Source organism: Sarcophilus harrisii, chromosome 5 (genome assembly GCF_902635505.1).
Source record: "Sarcophilus harrisii chromosome 5, mSarHar1.11, whole genome shotgun sequence".
NCBI lineage: Eukaryota > Metazoa > Chordata > Mammalia > Dasyuromorphia > Dasyuridae > Sarcophilus > Sarcophilus harrisii.
In genome coordinates, this window is record NC_045430.1 from 190617167 (window position 1) to 190641891 (window position 24725).

A 24725-nucleotide genomic window follows, 5' to 3' on the forward strand; every position below is an offset into this window, starting at 1 on the left:
GCCTCAGAAAAGTCTTTCTCTCTGGAAGTAAGTGGACTTGTGAAGAGAAACCATTTCTTAAAAGTATGTACAGTGTAAAGTCATGTAGGTTCACAAGAAATCCATCTAGGTGTGGGGCAATTAGTTGTTTTTCAGAGATGGACTACTTAGACTTTGTAATCTGCTAGTCCACAACTGTCAAAGTAATGATGAATTACTTGGAAAAGTGACACAGTACAGGAATTATGTAGATTATTTTCTTTTATTCAGGAAAACAACTGAATCAGGAATCTTGTCGTCCCAGAAAAATCAATGCTCTGTAACTTGTCTTTGGGAACTCTTAAACTTGGAGTTACCCACTGTCAACAGCTAATCGCAGTTCCATGAAACTTTTGTGAAAACTAGGTTTATTATAGGAGAAATGAACATGTACATGTTCACGTACAGTGACTTGCCCAGGGTTACACAGCTAGTAATGTCTGAAGTCAGATTTGAACTCATAAAGATGAGGCTTCCTGATTCCATACCTTACACAAGAGCAAAGAATTCATAATCCAAACATAAGTTACGTGTTTATGAAATTTCAATAAAAAGGAGAAACAATTAAATGGGAATGATGGGGAGGAGAAATCACGAATACGTCAGATGGCAAAAGCAGCATCCTTTTCCTTTGGGAAATGCTAGACTGTGAAGATAAGATTGTTTGTTTCTCTCTAGGGATCCCAGATATAGTTTTTTAATCTGTTGCACATTGACTGCTACTGTTGACTCCCAGGGAGACAGAAGGGAAAATTCAAAAAGAAAATTTTTAAGAGAGTCAGAAACCACCAAGTTCATATTTATAGGTCACAAAGAGAGGTCACTGATTTTTATGTAGCCAATCATTAGGAGGATGTCTTAGACTCTGAAAGAAATTAAGTGGTCCTTATAGATAGAGGGCTAGAGTCAAGATGACTCATCTTCCTGAGTTCGAATCCAGCCTCAGTACTTGCTAGCTCTGTGACCCTGGACAAGTCACTTAATCCTGTTTGCTTCAGTTTCCTCATCCATAAAAGGTACTGGAAAAGAACAAGGGAAACCATTTCAATAGTTCTTCCAAGAAAATACCAAATGGGGTCATTGAAAATCTGATACGATTGAACAGTATTAAAGTCTGAAACTTAATCAGTTTGGCTTTTGGGAGTACAGACACATTCCATGAGGAGGTTCCCTTTGGTTGCCTCCAAACAATGATCCATGCTATGGAATGTCAGGTTGATTAAAGGAACTCTTCAAATAGAATACAGATTTCCCAAATCATCCTCTTACATGTGGGAATAAATCGGATAACTATAGGAAGGAGAGAGTGTGGTAGAATGAGAACCAGACTTTACATTACATGGTCTGAACTGAGATCCTGGCGAAGTAATTTAAACTTTTTTTTTTTTTTTTATTTAATAGCCTTTTATTTACAGGTTATATGTATGGGTAACTTTACAGCATTAACAATTGCCAAACCTCTTGTTCCAATTTTTCACCTCTTACCCCCACCCTCCTAGATGGCAGGATGACCAGTAGATGTTAAATATATTAAAATATAAATTAGATACACAATAAGTATACATGTCCAAAACGTTATTTTGCTGTACAAAAGAATCAGACTCTGAAATATTGTACAATTAGCTTGTGAAGGAAATCAAAATGCAGGGTGTGCATAAATATAGGGATTGGGAATTCAATGTAATGGTTTTTAGTCATCTCCAGAGTTCTTTTTCTGGCATAGCTGGTTCAGTTCATTACTGCTCCATTGAAATGATTGGTTGATCTCGTTGCTGAGGATGGCCTGGTCCATCAGAACTGGTCATCATATAGTATTTGTTGAAGCATATAATGATCTCCTGGTCCTGCTCGTTTCACTCAGCATCAGTTCGTGTAAGTCTCTCCAGGCCTTTCTGAAATTATCCTGTTGGTCATTTCACAGAACAGTAATATTCCAAATATTCATATACCATACTTATTCAGCCATTCTCTCAACTGATGGACATCCATTCAGTTTCAGTTTTTAGCCACTACAAAAGGGCTGCCACAACATTCGTGCACATACAGGTCCCTTTCCTTCTTTATAATCTCTTTGGGATATAATCCCAGTAGTAACACTGCTGGATCAAAGGGTATGCACAGTTTGATAACTTTTTGAGCATAGTTCCAAACTACTCTCCAAAATGGTTGGATTCGTTCACAACTCCACCAACAATGCATCAATGTCCCAGTTTTCCCGCATCCCCTTTATCAATCATCATTATTTTTTTTTTCCTTGATATTCTCTTCTTTTTTTTATTTTTATTTAATAGCCTTTTATTTACAGGATATATACATGGGTAACTTTACAGCATTAACAATTGCCAAACCTCTTTTTCCAATTCTTTTTCACCTCTTACCCCCACCCTCCCTAAATGGCAGGATGACCAGTAGATGTTAAATATATTAAAATATAACTTAGATACACAATAAGTATACATGACCAAAACATTATTTTGTTGTACAAAAGAATCAGACTCTGAATTATTGTACAATTAGCTTGTGAAGGAAATAAAAATGCAGGTGTGCATAAATATAGGATTGGGAATTCAATGTAATGGTTTTAGTCATCTCCCAGAGTTCTTTTTCGCATAGCTAGTTCAGTTCATTACTGTCCATTAGAAATGATTTGGTTGATCTTGTTGCTGAGGATGGCCGGATCCATCAGAACTGGTCATCATCTAGTATTGTTGTTGAAGTATATAATGATCTCCTGGTCCTGCTCATTTCACTCAGCATCAGTTCGTAAGTCCTCCAGGCCTTTCTGAAATCATCCTGTTGGTCATTTCACAGAACAGTAATATTCCATAATTTTCATACCACAATTTATTCAGCATTCTCCAACTGATGGACATCCATTCAGTTTCCAGTTTCTAGCCACTACAAAAGGGCTGCCACAAACATTCGTGCAAATACAGGTCCTTTCCTTCTTTATAATCTCTTTGGGATATAATCCCAGTAGTAACACTGCTGGATCAAAGGGTATGCAAGTTTGATAACTTTTGAGCATAGTTCCAAACTACTCTCCAAAATGGTTGGATTCGTTCACAACTCCACCAACAATGCATCAATGTCCCAGTTTTCCGCATCCCTCCAACAATCATCATTATTTTTTCCTGTCATCTTAGCCAATCTGACAGGTGTGTAGTGGTATCTTAGAGTTGTCTTAATTTGCATTTCTCTGATTAATAATGACTTGAGCATCTTTTCTATATGACTAGAAATAGTTTCAATTTCTTCATCTGAGAATTGTCTGTTCATATCCTTTGACCATTTTTCAATTGAGAATGGCTTGATTTTTTATAAATTAGAGTTAATTTCTATATATTTTGGAAATGAGGCCTTTATCAGAACCTTTGACTGTAAAAATATTTTCCCCAGTTTATTGCTTCCTTCTAATCTTGTTCGCATTAGTTTTGTTTGTACAAAAACTTTTCAGTTTGGTATAATCGAAATTTTCTATTTTGTGATCAGTAATGATCTCTAGTCTTCTTTGGTCATAAAGACCTTCCCTTCCACAGGTCTGAGAGGTAAACTATCCTATGTTCCTCTAATTTATTAATAATTTCATTCTTTATGCCTAGGTCATGAACCCATTTTGACCTTATCTTGGTGTACAGCGTTAAGTATGGATCAATGTCTAGTTTCTGCCATATTAGTTTCCAGTTTTCCCAGCAATTTTTTTTAATAGCCTTTTATTTACAGGTTATATGCATGGGTAACTTTACAGCATTAACAATTGCCAAACCTCTTGTTCCAATTTTTCACCTCTACCCCACTCCCTCCCTAGATGGCAGGATGACCAGTAGATGTTAAATATATTAAAATATAAATTAGATACACAATAAGTATACATGACCAAACTGTTATTTTGCTGTACAAAAGAATCAGACTCTGAAATATTGTACAATTAGTTTGTGAAGGAAATCAAAAATGCAGGTGTGCATAAATATAGGGATTGGGAATTCAATGTAATGGTTTTTAGTCATCTCCCAGAGTTCTTTTTCTGTTTCCCAGCAATTTTTATCAAACAGTAAGTTCTTATCCCAAAAGCTGGGATCTTTGGGTTTGTCAAAGACTAGGTTGCTATATTTGTTGACTGTTAATTTAAACTTTCTGAGCCTCAATTTCTTCAAGTACAGAATGGAAATATTAATACCTTTACTCTCCACTTATTGACTTGTAAGAAAAATGCTTTGTAAAGTCCTATGTGCCCGTAACAAAGGCATCATGGTGTAGTGCATAGATCAGGAAATCCTGAATTCAAGACACAAAATAGTTAATGATTCTAAGATCTACTGAGCTTGCCTTAATTTCTTTACAGACCACTTATATTGAATCTTCAATTGCCTTTCAGATGTCTTTAACTTGGGGCAGTGAGTTGGCAAAGTGGATAGAGCACCCAAACAAGTCATATAGTGCAGAAGTGAGTTAGGAGTCAGATGTGTTTGAATTGGCTGTTCAGTAAACATGTTAAACTCCACGTGTTACCCTAATGACTCTCTCTCTCCAACTTCCCCATTACTGTTGGGAGCAACACCAGTCTCTTAATCCCTCAGGCTGAGTGTCCACCACCCTGACTCCTCACCATCATTTCTCCTTCCAATCTATTGATCATTGCAACATCTCTTGAATACACTCCATTCTCTCTAACACCACTGCCATTCAGTTGTAGTCCCCCTTCATTTCATGTCTGAATCATGGCAACACTCTGCTGCTGGTGGGTTTGCCTGCCTTGTCTCTGGGTATCCAATCCATGCTCCAGTCACCAAAAAGTTGCTTATTCTAACAAGAAGGTCTACTCAGTAACTCCATTGGCTCCCTATCACTTCCAGAATCAAGTAGAAAATCCTTTTTCAGCATTCAATGTCTTTCATAATCTAGCCCTTTGCCATCTTTCCCTAGCTCTGTGACCCTGGACAATAACACCCCATACGTCCCAAGGTGAATGGGCAGTCCTGGAAAGGGCTATGCCGTTAACCTAGCACTCAGCTTTCATCTCTGGCTCTGAGAAACTGTAGTTTACCCCCTGGTGCCATCTGGGTGGACGGCCAAACCAGGTGGAGAGTGACCCACTGGGGCGTCCATGCGTTAAGGGGTGTCTGCCCCAAGCATCTGAAGAACATCCAGTGGAATGAGTCAATGAGAGCAATATGTTCCAATGGTCAGTAGGCGGCTTAAGCAGGTGATATGGAGAGCTTAGAGCTTGGGACATCACAGATGTCCAGGTCATCCATGGCATCCTGGGCCATCACCGATACAGAGGTATGAGACAGTAATCTGCCTCTTTAAATCCAATTCCTGGACAAGTCAAGATACCTCCCCATGATGTCAGTGGTTGTCTTCAAAAATGAAGGACAAAACATTTTACTTCCCAGTATATTCTCAGGCAACCTTGCTGTTCCACAAACAATCTTTTCCCCCTCTTGCATTGCATTTTCTCTGTCTCCCAAACCTGGAATGGGTGCATTCCTTTCTCATTTTCACCTATGAGCTTCCCTGACTTCCCTTTCATCTTAATTCTAATGCCTTCCTTCTCCTGATTATTTCTATTTACATATTTGCTTCTTATCTTCCCTGTGAGAGTGTGAGCTCTTTAGTGAATGTCCTTTGCTTCTTTTTGTATCCCTAGCACTTAGCACAGTACCTGGTACAAAGTAGACCCTTAATATATGTTTATTCATTGACAGACAAGCTCTTAGTGCCCTAGGCAATTCTCTAAGATTATATATTGCAGAAAACCCATCAACTTATATTAGTAGAAGGAATTTTCCTCATTTTGAGCTCTTTATCCCAATGAGATTTTAGGTCTGTTCTTTAGCCTCCTATGTATATTATCTAGTTGATAGTCTTAAAATGGTGACCCAAAATGGAGGTAAATAATTTCTGGGAACAATTTGTAAAAGCTGTGTCAAATTTTAGAATGGCACGAAGGTCTAAATATCTTCATATAGCCATATTTGTAAATACATCATAAACATTTAAATAAATCTCTCAACAAGGGCAAATACAAGTGTAACACAAAACTGAGGGGATTAAATTGCTTTGTAAACCACCAGGTGGATTTACCTAATCCCTAATGATTTACAAAGCAGCTCAGGCCCTTCCTTGTGATTTATTCACCTTATTGAGTCTCTTGTCTAGTTTTCTGGGGACTTAATCTGAGCACATTATGAATTGTATAGCATGATTTCTTAGAAATTAGAGCATGACCATTTCTAAAATGCTCTCAGGGTATTTTGAGCTCTTGTTTTTTTTTTTTTTTTTTCTCCCAGCCTCCTTTGGAGTTGAGCGAAGGAAAGTTCAGTGGTCTCATGAGTGACATTGTTTGCTGAGCCGAAATGGTCAGACAGTGACAGTGGCGATGAAGAAAGGAGCTCTCTCTTTTCCTTCCTTTGGCAACTGCTACCCTAGAACTCAGAAATGGGGTGAGGCTGCCTAGTTCTGCCTTTCCTGATCCATGAATAATCTGAGATCCCTCCTAACTCCTTTAAAACCTCTCATCTTGTCTCTTAGATCAAAAGTAGAGAATTGTGGACAGATAACATAGATGATAGCTAGGAACTGTCATTCTTTGAAAATTAGATTTCCTGTTGTTTCAAGGTGCAAAGTACAATTCCAGATACATACCAAATAAGGAAAATCCTTCAAAATGAATTGCTCTTCAGTTCCTTAAGAAAATCTTTAGTGTGTGTCTATGGGGGTATGTGCATGCATATATATCCAGGAAGCCTATCATATCACTAACACAATGAGGTATCATCTAAATTTTATTAAGAATATATGCTATCTGTATACTTATTTTGTATTTAATTTATACATTAATATATTTAATGTGTATTGGTCATCCTGCCATTTAGGGGAGGGGGTGGGGGGAAAAATTGGAACAAAAGGTTGACAATTGTCAACGCTGTAAAATTACCCATGCATATAACTTGTGAATAAAAAGCTATTAAAAATTTAAAAAAATAAAAAAAATTTAAAAAAAGAATATATGCTATCCCTCAGACACTTAACACTTCCTGACTGTGTGATTTTGGGCAAGTCACTTAACCCCAATTGCCTCAGGGGAAAAAAAGAATATATGATATCATACAAATATTCCAAAAGAGTCACAATAGGGAAATGTATCATCAAGTGGAAAATATTTCTGTTAAATATTCCTGATGCTAAATGAACAGGGGCATTGAATGGTAGAAATTTGAGTCTGGAAAGAAACTTGAAAGACATCCAAATACTTTTGTAAATGTTTAAATTTTAATTTAGGCTATATAAATGTCTATTATTATCTAATCTGAACCTCTAATTTTACAGATGAGGAAACTGAGGGAGGGATAGAGAATTTAAGTGACAAATAATATATCCCATAGCTGATTCAGAGTAGAACCAGTATAAAAACCTAGGTTTTCTGACTTCTAGTTCAATGTTCTTTGATGACATAATGAATATGTGGTATTATTCATACTGTATTCCCCCTTATTCTTAAAGAATTCAGTGTTTCCATATTATGAAAGCAGAGTTGGAATGAACTTTAAGTTGGAATTTATAAATAGCCTCATTATGTACAATTAGGTGTTAAAGAATTACTCATTAGATGGTGATTCTCCTTCTAAATGGACAAAGTTAGGAAGCAGAGTATTAACAGTAATGGCTTTTTTTTTTCCAGAGAATGTTTCTTCTCGAAAGTATTATGTAGAGAGGCAGTGACAAGTGAAGATTTCCTTATAGGCAAAATTCTATTTTTAAGAAATATATGTTTTATTGATTATATGCCATTTCTTTTTATGTCATAGACATTTCTGGATGTAACCACCATCTAGAATTAACCCTTCTCTTGTAACAAAGATAAACATTTAATGAAAAGCAATTGTTAAGAGAATTGAGTCTTTTGATGTAGCTAAAATTCTGACTTTTCCGAGATGAGAGTGTTTCATTATTTTTTCTCCTAAACCAAAGTTAGTTTTCATGGTTACTAAGCATTTAGCTTCCTTTCATTGTTCTTTATTTTTGTTTACATTATTATAGTTATTGAATATAATGTTTTAGTTATGGTTATTTTTCTCTGCTACAGTTCAAAGACTTCCTTGGAATTTCTCATAGTCTTCATTTCTTAAGGCACAATAATAGTAATATACCACACTCAGTCATTCCCATTGATAAAAAAAACCTGTATGTGTGAATCGTATTGTTCACAATAAGGGTTTAATAAAGGCTTCTTCATTCATTATGTTGTTCATTCAAGTTTTGAAAATCCTCTGTTAATGGACCTGGTGCTGGAGAACACATTAGTCTGTGTCTGTCTTTAATGGTTTTAAGTCGAAATTGATGGTGAAGGATTGAGCAAGCTCAATCTGGGGATTGAGCCAGATTCAGAACAGCCAATTCTTTTATTGCTTTCCAGATTTGTCTGTGGGAGGAAGGGTCACCTAGTGACCCTTCAGTGACCCACTGAAAGATAGTGTCTTTCAGGCACTATCTGGAGCATCCTCAGGAATGCCAGTTTCAGCTTGCTGTTGCCCAAAATGAGGATGATTGAGTGAACAGAAGGATAGGCAGTTGTAATCATCTCCCCATTCATCAATGCCAAATTGTCATCTGGCAGGAAATCCCTTAACGTAAGTATTAAAAAGGCAAAAAAAAAAAAAAAATACTATGAAGAGAAAGAAGAAAGAATGATTTTGGTGGGTCTTAAATGTGCGTCAGTGCTGGGGTTTGTGGAGTCAGAAATATTGTTCTTCATCTGCTAAGTACGTCTTTTCAGGGAAAGAATGAGCAGGAGAGATGAGCATAGAATTGCAATAAGGAGGATGACCATCCAGAGGGCACTCAAAATTAATGTGAGTGAAATATTACTTTTTTCAGTAATGTTTTTAATGCAATTTGCTATGATTTTCATTTGTCTGCTGCTAAAATAAACAATGGATTTTTTGATTGGTATTACTGTGCTGAAAAAAGAGAAAAACACAGAGCCCAACAGAATCCACATAACTACCCAGGAAACCCTCTACTTCAGCCATAGGAAGGCAGAGTGGGAGTAATTGGAAATTTAGGCAATAGTAAACACTGAGGCAGGTGGATAAACAAATGCTTAAAAAGTTAATAAATGTCCAGACAATATCAATAACTTCACACACTGTCATTTTCTCATAAAAATGGAATAGATCACTGTTAAAATGTTAACTATGGGTGCCCAAAGCAAGCATATTCTGAACAAGGCTAGGCTGGTAATAATGAAATCAAAGTCATCCTCTTGTTCTTGACCTAGTTGATGCAATTCAACAGCCCTATGAAGCTATTACAGCAAAAAGCCAAAATTAACTCAATGATGAAGACCATCAAAAACATACTACTGGTTAGATTTAGCATGATTAAAAAGATATTAAAAAAAAAGGAATTTTCTATAAATGTCTCCTTCTTTTACTTAAGTTTCTTTGACCTGGACTCAGAAGATACAGATACTTGGTGTTCCACTCTCACAATAACTTTTTCTTCTTTGTGTTGGGTAGGTTTCTGTGTTTGATCAGAGTATGGCCAAGCTTGCAGTTGTCACCTGTTAGTGTTCATTGGACTAACCCTCAAATTTTTCTTCTTTTCAGTGATCTGGCTTGGTGCTTTCCATTATAGACGAAAAAACCAAGTAGATCTTTGATAAGATGCAAATAGATTCAGTGTCACATTGACAAAAGAAAGATCAGAGTCATGTGGAAGAAAATGTTTGTGGCTTAAACAGAGGAATATCTAGTTCTACATAATTGCATCAAGTGATTTTCATTCTAATCTGAGCCTGACAAAGGGAAGAATGTGAAATCTACCACCTATGGAACAATGTTTGGACCTTGATTTCTGGAAACAGTCTACAACATATTTCTTAAGAGATGGATGGTAAACATCTGAACAAAGGAGCAGATATTATAAAGAATCAGACTGCTTTATCGAGAGCAAGTCAAACAAGACTAATTTAATTTCTTTTTTTGACTGGGTTATTAAACTAATAGAGAGGAGGAAGTTGTAGATACAATTGAACTCTTTTTAAATCAGTCTTTTATACTGTTTTTTTTTTTTAATGAGAAAACCCCAAAAGAGGATTGTATAAAACCTGTGAATGTTTATTTCATATCACTTGCTTTAAAAAATATATATAATAATTTCCACACATTATTTTCACAACTTCCCTACTTATTTCAATTTGGTTCTGAACTTCTCTTCCCTTTTATGTAATTAAAAAATGTTACAATAGCTCTCTTTTTGGAGACATCATTATTGCTAAGCTCTGTCTCCCTCTAACCCTTCCAATTAAAAACAGAGAAAAAGAAAATCTCATGTAACTAAAAAGCATGATCAAACAAAATGAATCCACGCAGTGGTTGTGGCAATATATATATATATATATATATATATATATATATTTCTATCCTTTGCGTTCATCTCCTCCCTGTCAGTATGTAACATTTATTTCATCATAGGATCTCATCATGTGTTGATTATTGCCTTTCTGAGCTAAGTCTTTTTCTTTGCAATATTGTTCTTGCCCATGAAAACTGTTCTCCTAGTTGTGTTTAATTCACTCTGCATAAATTTATACTACTCAGAATTTTCTGAGATTGTCTTTTTTATTACCAATACATCTTACTAGTCCATTAAACTTACCAATCATAACTTGTTCAATTATTCTCCAATTGAGGAATAGCTCCTAGTTTCTCATTTTTTTTGAGCCTAGCTCTAGGAGAGCTGGACATGAAGGCAGATTTTCTGATTTCTTAAACATAACTCTTTTCATAATACCGTTATGCCCCCAGATTCTTAGTTTCCTTTATACTTTTCCCATACTTCTCACTACTGTGACCTATTTATACCAAAAGATTTTAAGTGCATGAACATATTCCCATCATGAAGAGAATTAGTTCCAAATTAATTTCCTCTATGTTGAGTTTCTTTGTTTACTTTTTTCTTTTTGAGAATGAGCATAACTTATATGTGTAAAACTAGCAAAAGCCAGTGGGGAGGATTTATATAATAAACATTATATAATAAACATTCTATTTACTATCCAGAGTCCTTGATCTGCCTGTTTATTTGGATAAGTAGCTATTATCATCTGATAACACAATCAAACAAATGTTTTTTCTTTTTAGTAAGAGGAGGATGAATTTTGAGGTATATACTAATAATTACATACTAATAATACAATATGAATTTTAAAATGTGGCAGAAACCATACATGTACTCCTTATTGGTCCACCATAGTGCTAGATGAAGTATAAGGCACCCTTCTTTCCCTAGGTATTTTTGCAAATCCTTCTAAGTCATCCGAGTAATGCAGCTCAGCTGCCCACCTTTAAATTTCTTCAACATATTATTATTAACCATTTAATATGGATCACTGATCAGAGAGTCCCTAACCAATCTGATGAATTCCTTAATCATCCTGATGTACTCTTACAGGATGCTGGCTTTTGTGAGAAGCTCTTTAGTAATGCTTCTTTTTGGGAGTGTAAGTATGACCAATGATGTCTCCTGAGAGGACACAGGTTATTCTTACATTGCTGGGCAAAATGGACACTTTTTTGGATGGACACTTGTCAGATTTGCTGGTCTCCCCTGAGGTCAATAAAAGTGGGCTGACAGAATAGCTTGCCCTTTGGATCTGTAAAAGAATAGATATCAAGTAGGAGAATGGGTGTGGAGGAAGGAAAGAGACCTGGGCTTTTGGAAAGTGTCCTATACTGAGAAACTAGAATAGTTACTTTGGTAGTTACTTGTTTTTGCCCATAACTCCTCAGAGTAAATCATAAACTAAAATTCCTGAGAACAAGCTTTTCCAGCTCAAGACATGGTAGCAGTCAGAGAAATAAGAGATTTCCACTAGAACTTCATGGCAGAAGATGTATTTGCTTACTTAGCTGAAGTTTCAGAAGTTGAGATTAGATCCTAATTTTTTCAAGTATTCTATCAATGCCTTTTATTTTTTATTTTTATTTTAATCAATTTTTTTTTAAAAAAACTGAGTAACTATCTTTTTTCATTGATAGTTGGGTTCAGGTTTGCAGGATATAACATTTTGGTTTGCATCTTGAGCTCCTTTGCTTTTAGGAATATATTATGACATTCCCTTCAATTTCTAATGGGTGCAGAATAGTCAAGTGATATTTAAATTTCCTTTCCTTTATATTTGAAGGTCTTTCCCTTGGCCACTTGAAAACAAATTTTAAATTTGAATTATTAAAGTTAATTACTATATGTCTCAGAGTTTGAAGAATAGGAATTTTTTTGGAGGCAATGTGTGGACTCGATTAATCCTTTTGGATTTTTGTGTTCAGAAGTTGTGAGAGTTTTCTTTTTTAAATTATTATTATTATGGCTTTTTATTGACAAAACATATGCATGGGTAATTTTTCAATGTTGACCTTTGCAAACACTTCTTTTCCAACTTTTCCTCTCCTTCTCCCCACCCTCTCCCCTAGATGGCAGGCAGTCCCATACATGTTAAACATGTTAAAGTATATGTTAAATACATTATATGTATACATATTTATACAGTTATCTTGCTGCACAAGAAAAATCAAATTTAGAAAGAAGGTAAAAATAACCTGGGAAGAAAAACAAAAATTCAAGCAAACAACAACAGAAAAAGTGCAAATGCTATGCTGTGGTCCACACTCATTTCCCGGTGTTCTTTTGCTGGGTGTAGCTGGTTCTGTTCATCACTGATCAATTGGAACTGATTTGGATCCTCTCATTGTTAAAGGGGGCCACTTCCATCAGAATACATCCTCATACAGTTTCGTTGTTAAAGAGTATAATGATCTCCTAGTTCTGCTCATTTCATTTAGCATCAGTTCATGTAAGTCTCTGAGAGTTTTCTTGTATTATTTTTGGCCTTATGGTTTTCCTGTTTTCCATATTTTTTTCTTGGAGATATATGCTTTTAAAATTGTCTTTGTATATACCCTGTCTTTGAAATTAACAACTTATGCCTATTAAACAGTGAGTTCTGTTAGCATTATTTCCTGTTGCACCTCTTCTAGATGGTCCTTTATTCCAATGTACTGGTATTCCAAGTCTGTTTTTTCTCTTTTACTCTCCTTGGTGCTTTTTTGCCACTATGGATTCAAGTTGTTTTATTCTACTAAGTATTTTTGCTGTGCAAGCCATATATTCTATTTCTAATTTCTAACATTTTAATTTCTTTTTTGAACTATTCTGGAATATTTTGCTTTTGTTTTATGCTCTCTTAGTATACTATAGGATTCTGTGTTTTATCAAGCATTGGCTCAGTTTTCTTTTTCTAGTATTATTTATTTATATAAAGTTATAATCTTTCATTCTTCCTTCTAATGGTAATAATTTCTCTGTTGATATGTCTGCTTAAATTCTACTTTTTGATTGAATTATCTCTCTTGACTTTTGGGTGGTTTTAGTTTTTTTCTTATATTATTTTCTCACTCATTTTCACTAACCTCTGATTGTACTTCAATTCTCAGCTGGGTATTCTCAGCTGGATTCTGCTTCCTTTCCCTTCAGGCCCAGGATAGCCATTTATTCTTGTCCTTTGACCCAATTTTTTTCCATTCTTTGGTTCCTCCTTAATTATCATCTTTAGTTTTTTGTAGGGTTGGGACAGGTGAAGTAGATTTTTAGACTTGGAGTTTCTAACCTAGGATCTCTTAGAATGAAATTCATCTCCATTTCTTCCCCTCTACTTCACACGGATAGGTAAAGTCAAAATCTACCTGCTGCAGCCAAATAGGAGAAGAAACATAGGGTTAGGTCAAAACAAGTCAGTAAGTCTTTGTTGTGTTTACTATGTACCAGGCACTGTAATAAGTGTCAAGAATATAAATACAAGCAAAAAGAGATCCAGTTCCTGTTCCCAGAGAGCTAACTTTGGATGAAAGTGAAACATAAAGCTAAATGGGGGTTGGAAGGAAAGTACCCATGTGGGGGATTCCAGAGAGTCAATATTGGAGCTCATAGAGGAATGAAGGAGTGAATATGGCTGGTATGGGTATTTTCCTTCAAATAAAATGGTCTGGGAGTAATTGACTAAGAAGAGAAAAGACTATAAGGAGGGTGGATCTTTCAGGGAAAGAAGACTTGGATTATGGTGGAAAAAGAAGTCTGTAGAGTTAGGAATGGTATCTAGAGAAGAAGGGAGTGAATTTGCATGAGCCTCTAGACTCTCTGTAGTGGAAGGGAAATGCAAAATATAAGGCTTTGGGTCAGTTCATACTGATATGATTTGTTCATCCTGCAATAGATTGAAGACTGGTGGGGAAGGGGTGTTGAAAGAATGTGATGGGTTATCGTTGTCCACTATTAATTCAGGAGACTGTTACCTTGTTGAGTATCTTGCTTTATTTCTTCTGTGAATTTGGCTATAATTGCTGTACCTCTGGCACAATTGTCCCCTCCCCACCAAGAGTTAGTAGTGATTGTAGAAAATGTCTAGTCCTCCATTTTTTTCTTCCTCCTTCCTTACCTCTACCCTCCCCAAGATAGCAAATAATCTAAGTTATACATGTACAATCATTTTAAACATATTTCCATATTTGTTAAGTTGTGAAAGAAAAATCAGAACAAAAGGAAAAAAATTAAGAAAAGCAAACCAAAAAAGGGTGAAAATGCTTTCATTTACATTTGGTCTCCATAGTTCTTCCAAAGGAGGCAGATGGCATTTTCCATCCCAAATCTATTGGAATTGTCTTGGATCACCACATTGCTGAGAAGAGCTATTTATCACAGTTGATCATCACATAATCTTGCTATAACTGTGTACAATAATCTCCTGGTTCTGCTCACTTCACTCAACATTATTTCATATAAGTCTTTCCAGAATTTTTGAAATCAGCCTGCTCATCATTTCTTGTAAAATAATAATATTTCATAGCATTCATATACTATAACTTATTTAGCCATTCCCCAATTGATGGGCATCCACTCAGTTTCTAGTTCCTTGCCACTACAAAAAGAACAGCTACAAACATTTTTGCCCAAGGGGGTCCTTTTTCCTCTTTTATTGAGACCAGATCTTTTTCAGAGAGGGACATCTTCTGATGTAGCATGGCCCTTGGAGAAAGAAGATTATTATCTACATATTTTTGCACAGCAACTTGCTTGGAGAACAGTGAAAGAATTATTGAAACATTATAGGTCCATTGAGAAAGGGATTAACTTTAGTAGTACTCTGCTCTCTCTCCCTCTATCTCTCTCAGTCTCTCTCTCTCTGTCTGTCTCTTTCTCCCCATCCCTAGTCTCTCTTCTCCCCCTCTGTGTGTGTGTGTCTGTCTCTGTGTCTCTCTCTTTGTTTCTCCCTCCATCTCTCTTTGTCTCTGTCTCTCTTTCTCCCTCCATCTCTCTGTCTCTCTGTCTCAGTCTGTCTCTGTCTCTGTCTGTTTCTATCTTTCTCCCCATCCCAGTTTCTCTTCTCCCGTGTGTGTGTGTGTGTGTGTGTGTGTGTGTGTGTGTGTGAGTTCTTTTTTTCTAGGATGATTCCTAATTACAAGGTGGTACTTTAGGTTTTCGTAGGGAGCAGGTACAGTGTAGGATCTGGTGAAGAAGGCTGACTGGAATGTCAAAGGTTTCCCTAATAGTCACCCTTTGTTCAGTTCCCTTCTGGAGAGAGCTTATGGGTTTTTTGAGGGCTTTTGTGTGTGTTTTTAGGGCTTTGTATCTGTTTGTGAACTCCTGTGACTTCTTTGTGCCTTCTGTATTTTCGATGGTACATATATGGAAACTGGGGACTACTTTCATTTACATTTGGAGAAACTTAGAAGTCAGTTATATGGTGAATAGCCCGGAAGGATTTCCTCCCACTTCAGGTGGGCACAAATCAAAGAGAAAAAAAAATCATTCCATTTTTTTCAGCCTCTAGGATCATATCTGTTCTATATGAGCCCCAGCTTCCCAGTCATCTAGTTTTACCTTGGGACAAACATACTTATATTATCTACCTCCTGGCATTGGTCTGATGAAGCCATTTATAAAGCACTATATAAATAAAAGATAGTATAATTATTATTATTATCCTCCCTGCCTTCCACATCTCCTCCTCAAAACTCTCTTTATACCTTTGCAGCTTTCCAAATATCTGGTATATGGGAACCTAGTACAAGTGACACTTGCCTATTTCAAAGACTTTAGCGTTTGTCCCTGATCACTGGTTACCCCATTACTAATATTGTCTAAATTTAGGAACTCCAAACTTTTCGCTTTCCACTTTTTGCTGAACTTTTTGCTTCCAAAGGGAAAACCCTTGTCCTCTCTCTGTATATTTAATTTATATCTACATATGTATATGTTTAAATATAAATGCATATTATATACATATATTATTTATCATATTTTAATTATTGTATTACCAAAACAATCTCTTGAAATAAAATTCAGATTTTATCTAATATCTTAAAAAAACATTACTTTATGTAAAAGAAAACTTTACCAAATAGATATCATTTTATATACACTCATATATATATGTATATATGCAATCATGTATAATGTTTATAATGATAATAATAGTAGCCAGCATTTATGCAGAAGGGCTTTAAACATATTTTCTCATTTTATTCTTACAACCATCCTATGAGGTAAGTACAAATATTATCATCTCCATTTTACAAGTGAGGAAAATGAGGTGGACAGAGACTAAATGACTTGCAGTGGTTTAGTATCTGAGGTGGAATTTGAATTCAGATCTTTCTGACTCTGGGTTAAATGCTCTCCTATACCACTAGCTATCTAGAATAGTAGAATTAGAAAGGGCTTGCAGCTCTCCACTGCCCTTACATTAAGGGGTACAGCAACCCCTGGCTCCACCTTTCACGCAGCCCTTCTTAAACCACAGCTGCCTTAGGAATGCCTCCTTCAGGGTTTTGTTTTGTAGAATTAGGATAAACGAGTGCACAGAGGGATAGACAGGGGCGACCAACTCTACAATCATTATCATCACCTTGGCATCTTTCAGGAGAATAGTTGATGTCCCGATGAACTGAATGACAAAATAAAAGACAAAGAGTAAGAGGTAGGAGAATATCACTTTGGTGGCTCTCACGTGGGCTGTGGTGCTCATGTCTCTGGGGGCGGTGGTATGGTGTCCCATCACCCTGGTATGTCTCTTCAAGGAGAGGATGAGTAAGAGGCAGGAGAACAGGGATATAATGAAGGGAACCAGTGTCCACAGGAAGCTAAGAAAGTGGAAGACATATGATTCTCTTTCCTTTCTTCTGACATTTTCAGTGTAGTTTATGATGAGTCTCATTTTTAGGAGGGCAAAAGATATGTAGTATTTTTGAATCATTAACACTGTGTTGAAGAAAAAGAAGAGCACACAGACCAGCAGAATGCCGGCAGTTACTTGGGAAATTCTCCGCTTGAGCCAGAAGAAGGCAGGGTGGGAAAAAACAGCAATCTTTAGGCAGTAGAAGACACTGAGACAGGTGGACAGCCAGATGTTTAAATAGTTACTGAAAGTCCAGCAAGCGTCACGGATTGCCATCAGCTTCATTTCGCAAAAGAAATCAGGACCGAGCATCAAGACAGTGCTATCAAAAGTGACCACAAAATGCAGGATGACCCTGGTGAAAGCGAGGTTCATAATGATGAAGTCAGATAAAGAAATTTTGTTCCTTTTGATCCAGTGAATGCAGTTGAAGAACCCAAGAAAGCCATTCCCCCAAATCCCCAGAATCAACTCACAGAGGGTCATCAACATAAAAAAGATTTGGAACGCACTCAGCATGTCTGCTGCTGGATCTCCTCACCCGTGGCAATCGTTCTGCTCATCTGGAGCCTTGCTCCTATGCTACAACTCCTCTGCTCTGAGGCGAGTGCATGCGCACAGATACCTGCTTTCCCACAGGGTCAGGAGTACCTTTTTGTCCTTCTTTGATTTGCTCGTGCTCGTGCCCCTGTCTCCGTCCCAAAGTGCTCAGAAATTCTTGCAATTGTTCCTTTCAAATTGGCCTACTATCGTTCTCTAGTTCAGATCCCAAGCTTGGAGTTTTCTCCATTACTTGGATAATGTCATTTAATGGATGAAAGACCAATAGCTCTTTGCTAAGATGCAAATAGTTGCAGGATTTAGTATCACACAGAGAAGGGAGCGGTCAGAGCCAGAGAAAATGGAGGATTCAAGTTCCACAGAGATAATAAATTTTTGTGTCACATAAAGCGAGTGGAATTAGTCCTTGATATACCAGAAAGCACAGTCTACTGCAGACGTATCTAGAACTTGGGAAGGGTGAAGGGACTGAGTGGAAGAAATTTTTGGAGAATGACTCTTCTCAAACTAAAAAAAAGTGTGTGTAATCCTTTTATCATTTCCAGATAACTCTGCAGTGGATTGTACTTTTAGTGTACCAAGGTCATATTCTTTTTTTGGGAATAGAAACTTATTTAAATTAAACCCATTTCCTTTTTCTTTCTTTTTTTTCTTTTTTTTCTTTCTTTTCTTTTTTTCTTTCTTTCTTTCTTTCTTTCTTTCTTTTTTTTTTTTTTCTTTTTTTTTTTTTTTTTCTTTCTTTCTTTCTTTCTTTCTTTTCTTTTCTTTTCTTTCTTTCTTTTTTCTTTCTTTCTCTTCCTTCTTTTCCTCCTCCTCTTCTTTTTTCTTTTTTTTTTTTTCTTTTCGCCTTTTTCTTTTTGCATCCATTGACCCTTCTGGTCTCTAGATCTCTTACTTCCTAATTTAAGAAAGTAAATCCAAAAATTCCTCTTGTAACAGATATGCATAACCAACAAAAACAAATCCACACACTGACTATATCAAAAAATTATGTTTTATTATGCTCCTTTAGGTGGGTAGGTAGCATGTTTCCTCATTGATTTTTTTATGGCATTTAAACTTTAAAATTTAAATTTAAGTTATTAACAAAATGTACTGAGAACAAGTTATAAATTAGTTACAATTAAAATGTATAATGTATAAATGTACAAAGTTATAATTTAAAGGCACTTTTATTTCTAAGTAGAATTTATGTAGTTGATTACATGAGTTAATTTAAAACAAAATTTTATTTTATTTTATTTATTTAATAGCCTTTTATTTACAGGAAAGATGGTCCTTTTAACATTAAAATTGCCAAACCTCTTGTTCAATTTTTACCTCTTTACCCCCCCTCCCAGATGAAGGGATGACCAGTGATGTTAAATAATTAAAATATAAATTAGATACAAATAAGTATACATGACCCAAAATTATTTTGTGTACAAAAAGAATCAGACTCGAAAAGTAAATTAGTTTTGAAGGAAATCAAAATGAGGTGGGGATAAATATAGGGATTGGGGTTCAATGTAATGGTTTTTAGTCATTCCCAGAGTTCTTTTTTTTTTTTATAATTTTTTTTTATTTAATAGCCTTTTATTTACAGGATATATACATGGGGTAACTTTACATTAAAATTCCAAACCTCTTGTTCAATTTTTTCACCTTTACCCCCTCCCTAGATGGCAGGATGACCAGTAGATGTTAAATATATTAAAATATAAATTAGATAAAATAAGTATTTTGACCAAAAGTTATTTTGTTTAAAGAAAAGAATCAGACTCTGAAATATTGTACAATTGCTTGTGAAGGAAATCAAAATGGGTGTGCATAAATATAGGGATTGGGAATTAATGTAATGGTTTTTTGTCTTCCCCAGAGTTCTTTTCGGGAAGCTAGTTGTTCATTACTGCCCATTAAAATATTTGGTTGATCCGTTGGAGGATGGCCGGATCCATTTAAACTGGTCATCATATAGTTGTTAAGATATAAGATCTCCTGGTCCTGCTCATTTCACTCAGCATCAGTTCATGTAAGTCTCTCCCAGGCCTTTCTGAAATTATCCTGTTGATCATTTCTTACAGAACAGTAATATTCCATAATTTTCATATACCACAATTTATTAGCCATTCTCCAACTGTGGAATCCATTCAGTTTCCAGTTTTTTACCACTAAAAAAGGGCTCAAACATTCGTGACAAGGTCCCTTTTCCTTCTTTATAATCTCTTTGGGATATAATCCCAGTAGTAACACTGTGGATAAAGGGGTATGCCAGTTTGATAACTTTTTTGAGTGTTCCAAACTACTTCCAAAATGGTTGGATTGTTCACAACCCACCAACAATGCATCAATGTCCCAGTTTTCCGCATCCCCCCAAAATCACAATTTTTCCTGTCATCTTAGCCAATCGACAGGGTGTAGTGGTATCTTAATTGTTTTTTGCATTTTCTGATTAATAATGACTTGGGAGCATCTTTTCATATGACTAGTAGTTTCAATTTCTTCATCTGAGAATTGTCTGTTCATATCCTTTGACCATTTTTCAATTGGGGAATGGCTTGATTTTTTTAAATTAGAGTTAATTTCTATATTTTGGAAAAGGGGCCTTTATCAGAACCTTTGACTGTAAAAATATTTTCCCAGTTTATTGCTTCCTTCTAATCTTTCGATTAGTTTTTTTGTACAAAACTTTTCAGTTTGGTATAATCGAAGTTTTCTATTTTGTGACGTAATATCTCAGTTCTGCTTTGGTCATAAAGACCTTCCCCTTCCACAGGTCTGAGAGGTAAAACATCCATCTTCCTCAATTTATTAATAATTTCATTCTTTATGCCTAGGTCATGAACCCATTTTGACCTTTAATCTTGTGTACCGGGTTATTGGATCAATCCTAGTTTTTTATTGTTCCAATTTTCCCAGCAATTTTTATCAAACAGTAAGTTCTTATCCCAAAAGCTGGGATCTTTGGGTTTGTCAAAGACTAGGTTGCTATATTTGTTGACTGTAAAACAAAATTTTAATAAAAAGTTTTAGTTATCCCTCAGAAACATTAAGAAAATGTTTTCAGATAAAAGTTAAAAGGAAATAACTTAGATTTTGTGGGAAAGCCCACATTACTTTAAATTATATAAAAATGCATAGAATCATTCTTTGCCAGGTGATAAAGACTAGGTATGTCAAATGATTATCAACTCTTTTGTTTCCCTCTTAGTTGCTGAGTTAGCCAACTGGAAGATAATTTGTCTGAAGCTCCAGATGATTCAGAAGCTCTCATAATAGCTGCACACCCTCCTCTGGAGATGGGATGGCCAATATGTTTGCAGTTATGATCCAAAGGATGTCTGTACTTAATTCAAAACTTGTCATTACACTGGTTCCAAAGCAGCTCACACATTTCTTTCTTCTTGCATCCCTCTTTTGAACACAGGTATATGAACATTTTTTTCTCCTGAGCTGGATTATATTGACAGTCTTTATCCATATGTTGGCCAACCACAACATCTACGGTTTCTCTCTGTCTTACTGGAACAGGGATATGACAAAGTGGACACACTAGGACCTGCACATCCTTTTTATATGCAGCACTGTATTTATGCTACTCCAACTGAACACAAGCTTTACAAAAGACTTTGCCACGTGCGCCACAGTTTAATGGAAGAAAATCCAGGTGCTTGCAAGTTTTTTCAGAACAATGCTTTCTCAAGTCTGGAAATTCCATCGTGGAAAGAAAAAGTGCCAGTGACACAAAAACCAGTTGCAAGGAGCTGTCAAAGACCTGAGGAAAGAACTCCAATTCTGCCACAACCTACTCCGCCTCTCCTCATTGATTCTTTTCAGTCATTGTGGGTCACTGCATTGGTCAGAGCCCTTAAGTCTTTGTAATGTGTAATTTATTCTTTTTAATTTGCAATGGTAAATACAAAATTTTCCACATTTCTTTGAATCTATACTTTTCACTATTCTTATGGCAAGATAGCAATCCACTACATTCATACACTATGATAAATTCAATCATCTTTCAATTGATAGTTTCCAGTTCTTTGCTATAAAAAAGGGTGCTACTATGAATGTTTTTGTACTCTTGGATCTTTTTTCTCTTTTTTGGATATCCTTATAGATAAGCACACAATATATATGGATCTGTATAGGTGTGTATACAGAAAAAATAATAGCTGATTTATATAGTTGCTTTGCAATTTGCAAAGCATTTAGCAAATAAAGATTATATATAGTTTAATGACTGAATATAATAAGCATCTATGTAATGTCTCCATATACATATATATGTATATGTGTATTTATATGTAATTTTGCATTTCAAGTCCATCACCTTTCTGTAATGGATAGCATTTTTTATCAATGATCTTTCTCTTTCCTGTTTCATAATGTAATGATGTAATGAGAATATTCTTCATTGGCCCTTTTCTTTCTCTATACTCTCTCCCCTATCAGTCTTATTTGCTCACAGCTCTCAGTACTATCTCTGTGAGCTTAACTTCTAAATCTATAGCTCAAGACTTGACTTTTACTCTGAGCTCCAGATGGCATTGCTATTTCTCTCACTTCTTATGTTCTTTCCATACTTATTGCTGTTATTCTATTATAATTCTCAGTACTATCTGTTTAGGTAGGCTCTTAACACACATTTCTGCCACTAAATCTTACTCTAAATTTTGTACTTTTCCTAGTGCTTAGCACTATACTCTGCACATAGTACATTCTTTATTTATGTTTGGTGACTGAATGAATGAATGCAATCATTGGATGGAGCGCTGGAAGTGATAAATTTATCAACATTTATTAAGTGAATTCTCTATACCAGTCACCATGTTAATTGGAGGAATGAGTAAGTTTGAAATGTTGAGGATGACTCCTAGGTGGTAAAATCTAAATGACTGTAAAAATAATGGTGTCCTTGGCAGGAATAGGTTTAGTTAGAAAGATGATGAGTTCAGTTTTGTACATGCTGAGTTTGGGATGCTTGTGGAACAACCAGATAAAAGACCCAACAAACATTTGGAGATGCATGTTTGGAGTTCAGGGAAAATGAAACCGAATATATAGGTTTGGGAGTTATCTGTAGAGAGAGATGATTAATTAACTAAAGAACTTTTGGAAATTATTGTGAAGGGTCTTCAGAATGGTCTCTGAATATTTTTAAAGTGCCTTCCCAACTTGGCAACTTCAATGTCTCTAGATAGCCTGAATAGGAATGAATGATCTTTTACTTAGAGAACATCAACTTTCAAATCAAGAACACATTTATAAATGCAATCTAAATCATGTTTAGAATATATAATATCACGTAGGAATTTTTTAAAATGACTACTTGTAAATGCCTTACCAGATAGATTGCATATTTGTTAAATGGATTGAATGTCAATAGATAAGAATTTAGTTATAAAGATGAAATTGTAGAGATGAAAGAAGCACTTGAAATTATATGGTTCAAAACCGTGATTTTACAGATGAGTAAAAGGAGGCATAGAAAAATCAATTGTCTTATCATATATCCCTAATTAATTAGCACCACTCTCTGCAGCAATTGGAATAAGGACTTTTTGATTTTCAGGAGTTTAAAATGAGAAAGAAATCCAATCAATTTCTCTTACCCATTTCAATTTCTTCTTTTGGGGAATTTCTTTAAATATTGATTATATTGTCACCTAGCATTCACATTAAACAGAGGAAAAGGAAAATCATACACAAGAATTATGTGTCCCAAAGAGATTTATTAAAGGATATTTGATTGTATTCTGAAGATGGAAGTGGGATGCTGCCAAAGTGGGATTATGGTATAGCATTTTCCTTATTTGGGTGGTGATACTTCAGTTTTAAAGATGGTTTCTCAGCTTTCCTTTTTTGTACAGAATAAGTCCCATCTCTGATATGTTAGAAATGCTTTTCCTTTTGCAGGGTTCCAGGATGCTATGGGGGAACAGGGTGTTGTCTGCTACCTCTTCTTCTTAATCTAAGTTTTGGGATCTTTGAACTCAGTGATTGATTAAGGGGAGTGAAAGTATGAGACTGGAATGTTTTCTGATTTGCTCAAAATTAGCCCCAAAAGAGGATATAGATAGTCTTGTCCATGTCAGGTACTATGAAGCTATTTGGGACCAAATGAGCATTTATCTATGAAGTGACTTTTGGGGGAAAAGGGAGTTTTTTAAAAGACTTTTTAAGAGTGAAAACAAAAAAAAAAATCTAGAAACAATGAACACATACAATTCTAGCCAATATTTGATAAGAATATAAATCTTCCCAGGGAATTCAGTCTCTAAACTTTCCTTTTAAACACTAAGGTTACTAAAATGAACTCTGGTCTTTCTTTCTGAGTATCAAAAACCTTAAGGAGGTGTTAATGGACTTTCCCCTTGGGATTCTATATATTAATGTTAACTCTGATTCTGTAGGGGTTAGAGAATAACTTTCCAATGCATAAAGATCTTAATAAGAAAAAAGACTTTAAATATTAATATGTTTGACTATATGCATTCTATCGCAAGTGATATTTATTAATTTATGTTCTCCAGAGTGAGGAATAACTACTTATAAACTTTAAAATTCTAAGAAGGGAATGTATCTTTATATGCATCTTAATAAAGGATTATAGAAACTATGAACTGGATGCTATGAAATGAACTGCAGCATAATTTAACAGATATATTATACAACAGTATAATTATACACTTATAGTTGTTGTACATGTAGCATCCAAAGTCCCCCTAACGTATAGGTCTGTAGAAAGCTACTCTAGATTTAAGATATTCTGTGAATGATCATCAATTCATTCAAAATCATCGCTCTTTATTCATAACTAATTATACATAGCCAACAAGCAGTTAAATATGAGTATTTTGGTGCTATATTTTGGTTAGTGTACAGCTTTAATATTCCTAAATACTATGCAAAAAATTTCATTAAAAAGCAA

At 35.4% G+C, this 24725-nt stretch overlaps 1 protein-coding gene and 2 pseudogenes across 1 annotated transcript; all 3 read right to left on the reverse strand.

The window, feature by feature from the left end:
- Positions 1-8473: 8473 nt before the first annotated feature.
- LOC100932814 lies at positions 8474-9381 on the reverse strand (annotated as a pseudogene).
- A 7441-nt stretch (positions 9382-16822) lies between these two features.
- Positions 16823-17773, reverse strand: LOC100933078 (taste receptor type 2 member 3-like). The gene has a single exon (XM_003772569.1). The coding sequence runs from the start codon at positions 17771-17773 to the stop codon at positions 16823-16825; it is 951 nt and encodes a 316-aa protein (XP_003772617.1).
- A 3208-nt stretch (positions 17774-20981) lies between these two features.
- LOC100933340 lies at positions 20982-21795 on the reverse strand (annotated as a pseudogene).
- Positions 21796-24725: the final 2930 nt, after the last annotated feature.

Excerpts from the sequence above, each read along its gene's own strand:
- LOC100933078 (XM_003772569.1), bottom strand. The coding sequence starts at position 17,773 with ATGCTGAGTGCGTTCCAAATCTTTTTTATGTTGATGACCCTCTGTGAG.